This window comes from Phaethon lepturus, unplaced genomic scaffold (genome assembly GCF_000687285.1).
Source record: "Phaethon lepturus isolate BGI_N335 unplaced genomic scaffold, ASM68728v1 scaffold32988, whole genome shotgun sequence".
NCBI lineage: Eukaryota > Metazoa > Chordata > Aves > Phaethontiformes > Phaethontidae > Phaethon > Phaethon lepturus.
Window position 1 is genome coordinate 4,818 of NW_010558857.1, and position 7,989 is coordinate 12,806.

The 7,989-nt window shown below is 48.7% G+C and overlaps 2 protein-coding genes across 5 annotated transcripts in view; one reads left to right on the plus strand and one right to left on the minus strand.

The window, feature by feature from the left end:
* FAM166A (family with sequence similarity 166, member A) overlaps positions 1–6,499 on the plus strand; it is a gene marked incomplete at its 5' end in the record, with an annotated part of 11,309 nt that extends 4,810 nt beyond the window's left edge. Inside the window, 4 exons of the mRNA XM_010293196.1 lie at positions 247–364; positions 1,542–1,636; positions 3,826–3,943; positions 6,300–6,499. Of these exons, the coding sequence (XP_010291498.1) occupies positions 247–364; positions 1,542–1,636; positions 3,826–3,943; positions 6,300–6,388 (420 nt within the window). The remainder of the gene's footprint in view (positions 1–246; positions 365–1,541; positions 1,637–3,825; positions 3,944–6,299) is intronic.
* Positions 6,376–7,989, minus strand: part of TUBB4B (tubulin, beta 4B class IVb) — a 1,950-nt gene continuing 336 nt past the window's right edge. For 3 of the 4 annotated variants that reach the window (XM_010293191.1, XM_010293192.1, XM_010293193.1), the window contains exon 3: positions 6,379–7,588. In XM_010293191.1, coding sequence (XP_010291493.1) covers positions 6,528–7,588 — 1,061 coding nt within the window. In that variant the 3' untranslated portion in view covers positions 6,379–6,527. Of the gene's footprint in view, positions 7,589–7,989 lie in introns of all 4 variants that reach the window. The other variant, XM_010293194.1, reaches the window with a different exon arrangement.

Consider the following 7,989-nt stretch of genomic DNA (forward strand, 5'->3'; position numbering starts at 1 on the left):
CTGAGAAACAGATTTGCGAAGGAGCTCCCCTTGTTCTCCCTGGGGATTTTGCAAAACCTCTGCGTACAGAGAGCTCATCTAGCAATTTGACTTTACCAGAAATTCTTGGAGTAGCTTTTAGTGTAAAGTGGGAAGAAATGGAAATGGCAGTTGCCATTCACAGGTTGTGTCGCTGATTTAAACAAAGGAGCCAGAGGAGGAAGCGGGTTTTGCAGGTGTTTATTTTATTTCTGCTTTTATTTTGAGCCCGTAAAAATTGAAGGTGTGACTCTGCCAGGAGTGGCTGAAACCGCAGATGTGGAGCAAGACGATCGGCTACCAAAACTGAATGTACCAAACGCGATCCAACAGAAAGTCATTCCAGGTAAAAAAGAGGGAGGTCACACGCAGCACAAGTCCACCTTGGAAGAAATCGTGTCCCCCTGGGGAAATCTGGGAGACATTGGCCAGTCACTCCAGCTCGTTTGAACGCTTTGGGATGGAAAATGCCCCTGCTCCTCTCCATGCAAGGGTGTCTCTTTGGGATGCTGTCACCCCCATGGATCTCACGCTGAGGGACACGTGCCCACGGGCGGGTGGAAAGGATGCAGGAGCCACCTCAGTTCCCTACAGCTGTGGGGCCAGGCTAGAAAATGCTCCAAAGAGCGAGGAGAGATGGGTCATGGGCTCTGCACCAACTCCAGCAGCTTGATGAGTATCTGTTACCATTGAGGTAGTTATCTCTCTCCTAGAAATAAGGTGCTTTTCTGAATCATCAAATCAGCAAACAATGGTGTATTGCACCGTCATAAAGGTATAAAACTCTGTCTTACAAGGAGTTGTACTCTGTGACTTCTCCGCTTGCGCTGTAAGAGCGTCCCTCTGCAAGCAGAATTACCAAAGGCGATGCACTGGACTCCCCCAAAGGCTACGACACCAGCCGGAGGGACACTTCGCTCTGCCGCGGTCCACAGCGAATACAGGGGTTGCACATCAAAATGTTTCAGATGGAGTGAAAAAGCATTGATGTTCTAGGATGCAGAAAACAAGTTTTTCTCTCTCCAAAGCATCCCTTTGGAAAGAGGGAATTCTGGCTTCTTTTAGGTTGTACCTCTCGCTGCTTTGTGGACTTTTAGACTTTATATAGTTTCTATCTTATAATTGGTGAAAATTTGTTGGATGGGCAGGGCAAATGAGAAAGAAAGGTTGGACACCCGGTTGTTAGCCCCTGAATGTGTGTTAAACTGGGAGAGAACACAACAGAGCTGCTGGCTTAAAGAAAAGACTGTAAGAAAATGAAGTGTTTCTTCCATACCTCATGCAGACCAACAAAAGACAGTTCAGCTCATTCACTTTTCCTTGGGAATTGTAAAAAAAGACTTGTTCAGAAGATACTTCACATAAAAGAGTTAATTTTACAATTTAAATAGATGAATTTTTCCTTCCTATATTCTGCTGAGGTTTTATATTTACCCCAGCCTCTTCCACTTCCAGACTGGTTGATCTTTATATGACACGTATGCTCTCAAGCAGAAAATGTTCTCTCTTGTCTTCATCCGAAGGGTATGCTGGATTCATCCCCCGCCTCACCTGGATTAATGGTGTGAACTACCTCCAGGCTGTGAAGGAAGCCATGAACGAATTTGACCGACATCAGGTAGATCATATCCACAAATCTTATTTCAAGAATATAATGTTGGTGTTGATTCAGGTGCAACACCAAATGTGGTTTCATTTGCAGGAGTAGTATTGGAACTGGTGTTATAAGTACAAGCAAAGGAAAAAGCTATTGGGTAACATGTTGAAAAAATCATGAGTAATTAAATTCTGTAACTTGTTTCCTTGGGACATTAAGGGAGGATAAATGAGTTCATAAAGGGATTAAGCAAATCTATTGAGGGTTGGCTCAAGAGTGGCTATTAAAAATGTTGCTCTGAGTGCAGAAACACGCGAAGCAACTATCTGCGCTTCCCTTACGCAGTATCTCTTCTCTACCTCGATGGCAGTGCTGGATGGCTTCCTGGGCTGCTTGGATGGCTATTTCTCCCTTTTAATTGGTTGTAAGGCTTTTTCCTTTACTAACATAATTTGTCTTAAAGGGATGTAGAACTTTTTTCTCCTCCTTTTGGGAAGGATGCAGAAAAAGCCCTACTGAAAAAATATTTCATATCCCCTTGCTTTTAAGATCACGCCCCATATAATGCCATATAATCCTCCTACACGGGAAAAGGAGATCCCTCCCACACGAGTTAATAGCTTGCATTCAAAGCTACACATTTCTTCCTGCTACCAGGACGGCATGAGATCCCTGGGCTGCAGCCGTCTCGCTGGTCCGGCGCTGGTGAGGGTTGATCAGCTCAGTGAAAGCAGGTTACAACATCTCCAGCCCTTCCTGGTCAGCGGGGTTCACTGCGCTGCCTTCGTCCCAGAGCATATGGGCCTGATGTAGGGAAGATCCAAGACTGAGGATCCCCAGCTCAGAGAAACTCAGCTGGGGAGAAATGACTCAGCAGCTCACAGAGCTCATGGCAGCCTGATGCTTTGGCTGAAATGTATTTCCCTGTACTGGCTTCCTTATCCGTTCCTTCTGCCGTTAATAGGAATTGAAATGAAGCAAGGAGAACAAACCCCAGACGTTATCAAACCTGAATGTGCTGCTTGCAAAGCCTTTCTGCCCCTGATATCTTAAGAAATGTCTGCCACGCAGTAAATCAGCGAGGGAGGCGTTTCTCCATCGCAGGATTCAGCAGAACCCAGGCTCGCAGCGCTTAGCTGCAGCACATCAGGCACTGAAGGAATATAAGCGTGCTAAAAAAAACCCATCACACCACATTTCTGTCTAAGATGGCTTCTGACTTCAAGCCACTAATCTTCTGCCCTAAATCTCTGCTGCCCTAGGTTACATACCGGGATGTGCCTTGGATCATTGCTTACGGTCTGCACCGAGCACAATAGCGCAATCCTCCCGCTTCGGTGCTGCGCGTAGGGAATCGCAGCACTCGCTCCATCATCGGTCACAAAAGGGTTGGGTGGTGCCCGCGGTTTGCTGGGCTCCGTGACCCCCGTCCCCTCTCCACCGAGCAGGGTGCGCGCCAAGGAGCGCGGCGCAGCTTTGGTGACACCTTTAGGGGCTTTGCCGCTGCAGAGACGTGCCGAGCTGCAACACCCATCCTTCAGCACGGCCCCTTATCTGGGTCTGACCTCGGAGGGCAGGGACAGATCCAGGAGATGATTTACACTCTCCCTTCACCTAACGCTGCCTAAGCCTTCCTGTTCCTCCTAGCCTGGGAATTACTGGCTAATCACCATCGGTGGGACTCGTGGAAAAATAAAACCAGTTGAAGGGGCCAAACCAAACCACAGCTGTGCAGAGTCATGGCACAGGAGCCGCCGGGGACCCAACTCCAGCAGATACCGCTGGCTCACAGTATATCAAACACAGGAGCACGAGGCGTTCGGGGTTGCTGGGATGGTGCCCAGGGGTGATGAAGGCAGTCCAGTCTGCGGAGGTCCTGAAGACCACAGCCAGGCCAGTGCGCAGGGCTATGGGCTAGCGGGGCATTCCCTGGGGGTATGGGCTAGCAGAGGCAGCTGTCAAGGGCCGCTGCCAACACCCGTCGGGAGAAAAACTTACTAAGTGGAAAAAGGGAAGGTGCAGTGTAGCTCCTGCTTAGAAGAAAACAGAACTGGGAAGAGAATTGTTTTACATTGGCTTAAATATTTAATGCAGAGTCAAAGCACATGACTTGGGAAGCAGCAGTATGGTTTAAAATGAACTGTACTCTGTTGGTTTGGTTTTGTGGTTTGGTTTTTTTTTGTTGTTGTTTTTTGGGGTTTTTTTTACAGTTTTTGCAGAGAAACCCAGCTTGCAGCTTTGGCAAGAGATTTCCCCAAACATACTGGCCTAACAACAGAATTTACACCAGTGCTGGACTGATACCTTCCTACATGGGTTTCGTACCAGGTAAGTTTATCAGCTGAGTGAAAATGAAAGTCACTAATACTAATTACTGTCGTTAAGTAGCGCTGTTATTAGCTGTAGTGTCGTAGTAGAGAACAATTACTGAAATGTTTCACACGGGTAGTAGATTCTTTTTTTTCCAGTCGGTGCCAAGGTGCTGGAGTTGTGCCATCCCCTGCCTTTCTGCAGGAGAGCCCATCATCCTCGCTGCCAGCCTGGACTTGTGCAGAACATTCCTCTGGTCTCCAGCCACCTCTGCTAAAGCAGAGGAAGATCAGTAACACCCCACCCGTTACACGGGTGCATTACAATTTCTTCATCAGGAGCGTGATTTGGGTCTAAAAAGCAAAAGTCAGATGATACAAAGGGGTTGAGAAAGCACCAAAAAAAAAAGGCAATGAAAGGGTATTAGCCATCAAGGCAGGTGGTGGCTACCCCGTAGTGTCCACCTGATCCTTGTCAGTTATCTGGGTTGCCTAAAGGAGAGGTCTGAAGAAAGTAATTTTGTGTATGTTAAGGGGAAGCTCTGCCCATGCAAGAGCATTACGGAATTAGCCTAAAATTTCAACAAATCGGTAATTAATATTGGTATCTGGCCACAGCAAGGTCAAGAGCCCACAGCTCAGTAATGAGGGATGGGAAAGCATAGAAATAAGCTAGAAAGAACCAAACTCATAGCTTGTACTTAATGCAGTGCAGAGGAGGAAAATGGTAGAAGACACAAACTATCCTGGCAGGGTTGGATGGTGGCTGGTATTGAGATTGTGTCTGTTGAGCCCAGAGGGAAGGAGGTCGAGGCAGTGAGTATGGCTCTAGCAAGACTTGCACTGGGGGCATGGGAAGGCCATGCAGGAAAAGCAAAGCTTAACCCACCACTGGTCATCAGGAGCTTGAAGGATGGTCTAAGGGAAAGGATGGAAGCACCTTACATGCGGATGGTGAAGGTGAGGCTGGGCAGGCCTTCTGATCAACGGTGAAGAGAAATACATTCGTTTTCGCCTCTGTCACTGACTCCGGGGCAGAGGGCGAGCACAGCAGCTGCCGTCCCTGGTGCATTACGCTTGCCTGTCCCCTTCCGTTGCACGGCAGCTCCGCGGTGTCTTACAGCAAAGCCCTGAGTGTTCCAGGTGCCCTTTTCCTCTGTGCTGGATTGCTCGGGGAGGGCTGTGGTCACACGTCGCAGGGCTGTAGCCTGCAAGCTCCAGCCCCCTGGAGAAAGGCTGTTATGAACCTAAGGGTAAACCAGTGTTAATGCTTGCCCGTGTTTTGTCCTCTCCACAAGCCTGCAGGGAGGGTGCCCGAGACTGTCCTGCCCTTGGCACCTAGCAGGCCAGGGCACACACCAGCTTCACTGTAATGAACAGGAGGAAGAAAAAACCCACTCTAAAATCGGGGACAAAAATCAACTGCTTAAGATGACAACAGATTTTTAGAGTGTGAGGTAACAGTTTTTCACCTACAAAAGCATTCTCCTGTGCAGGTTTGAAACCAGCTGCCTGTTACCTGCAGACAGGCCCATTTCCCTGATTTCCACATGCCACCACAATTTTAAATACTCCAACTAGTTTGACTCTGGGAGGAGAAACTTATTTCTAAGACAGAAAAAATTAACCCAAAATCAGTGATAACCAAGAACACTGAACAGAATTTCTTCAGCAGGAAAGCAGCCTGCTGCCTCCTGTCCAGCTACTCAGAGGGACAGGCTTGTTACTTCAGGTAACACTGACCATACTGTTTCCACAGTAAAAACTTTTAATATAGGGTTGTCATGAGAGAAAACAATGTAATTTGGTATCAGGTGTTCATGTCACTTCAAAAGCTGGGGCTGCAGTAACACCTGATTATTTTAAAACTGCTATGTGCCGATTTTAAAAAACATGACTCCAGCAAGGCTGCGCACATGGGGAGCTGCCACTTGTCCCCAGTGCTCTCCTGCCACAGTCCAGCTCCTCTTCTGCCAGAAACACCCCCCGTACCAGAGGCAACTTGTCTGCACCATGCTGGTGCCCAGGCAGCCAGGGTAAGCAGCAGCTTAGACACCCACACTGCCCTTGGGGTCAGGAGAGCTGCTCAGCTCCTGCCAGGGTGAAGCCTGTAACACGAGGCCAAAGCAGGTGCCTAAATTTAGACACAGCTTGCAGCTGAACTCCATCCTCAGTGTGAAGTCTATCCCCCTCTGGCAGCAGTCTACACTAGGAAGCCATCCCAGAGCAGTTGTTCTATTCCTGTAACCATCAGGAGCGAGTAGGACTGCCACAAGCAAGAGTCGTCCACCTTCCAAGGAGGCAGGGATAGAAGCGTGGCTGCCTTGGGCAAAGTGGCAGGGCTGACGCCAAGTCTGTATTTTTCTTTTTTCCAGACCTCCGACACACCTATGCACTCACATTTGGAAACAGCACCCGAAAAGCTTACCAAAAGGAACAAAGGAGACAAGCTTGTGCACTGTGAAAAATGCTTTAATGGTGCCTGTACAGCATTTGAAGTGACTTTGAGACAGGAAGAGGAACACAACACAGACAGAGAAGTTTTGAATGAAAGAGTTCATACAGCTTTAAACAAAATTTACAGGAGTTCATCTGCATAGCTTTTACTCTGCCTCCTCCTCAGCCTCCTCCTCAAACTCCCCCTCCTCCTCAGCTGTAGCATCCTGGTACTGCTGATACTCAGACACCAGGTCATTCATGTTGCTCTCAGCCTCTGTGAACTCCATCTCGTCCATGCCCTCGCCAGTGTACCAGTGCAGGAAAGCCTTTCGGCGGAACATGGCAGTGAACTGCTCAGAAATGCGTTTGAACAGCTCCTGGATGGCTGTGCTGTTACCAATGAAGGTGGCAGACATTTTCAGGCCACGAGGTGGAATGTCACAGACCGCTGTTTTAACATTATTAGGGATCCATTCAACAAAATAGCTGCTGTTTTTGTTCTGAACGTTCAGCATTTGCTCATCGACCTCTTTCATTGACATACGGCCTCTAAAAACAGCAGCTACAGTCAGATAGCGGCCATGACGTGGGTCACACGCAGCCATCATATTCTTTGCGTCAAACATCTGCTGCGTTAGCTCTGGCACAGTTAACGCACGGTACTGCTGGCTCCCGCGGCTTGTGAGCGGGGCAAAACCAGGCATGAAAAAGTGCAAACGGGGGAAGGGAACCATGTTCACGGCCAGCTTCCGCAGGTCAGCATTAAGCTGGCCTGGGAATCGCAGGCAGGTGGTAACACCGCTCATGGTTGCCGACACTAAATGGTTCAGATCACCGTACGTCGGAGTAGTTAACTTCAGTGTTCTGAAGCATATGTCGTAGAGGGCTTCGTTATCAATACAGTATGTTTCATCTGTGTTCTCCACAAGCTGGTGCACCGAGAGTGTGGCATTGTAGGGCTCTACTACAGTATCTGATACTTTAGGGGAGGGTACAACACTGAAAGTATTCATAATTCGGTCTGGGTACTCTTCACGAATTTTGCTGATGAGAAGGGTACCCATGCCAGACCCTGTACCACCACCGAGAGAGTGAGTAAGCTGAAAGCCCTGGAGACAATCACAGCTTTCTGCCTCCTTTCTTACAACATCTAACACGGAATCAACTAATTCAGCGCCTTCCGTATAATGGCCCTTTGCCCAGTTGTTTCCTGCTCCGCTCTGACCTGGAAGAGAGCCATTTTCATATTAGATTACGGTCACTGCTTATTGCTTGCAAGCAAAGCTTAGGAGCATCAGGCTACAGAGAAACCCCTCAAAAAGCTTTCATTTTATCGAGCATAGAGCTGTGGTTTCACACAAGCACCTCTGAAATGGCTCGGCAGATACATGGAAAACATTCAATTATCAAGGATACAGCAAATGGGGGGGGTAACGAGAACCGGAAGAGCAACGACCTCTTGTGCCTTCTCGGCCCTGCTCTCCTAGCAGCTGCCATCATGCACCATCCGCAGATCCCCGGTATTTCACGCCCCTCACGAAGAGCCAGGATTAACCCCCCTCCCGGGGCCGCGCTTGCCTCCAGAGCATGTGCGGCGGCGAAGCCCGCAGCGCGGCGTCCCTGCCC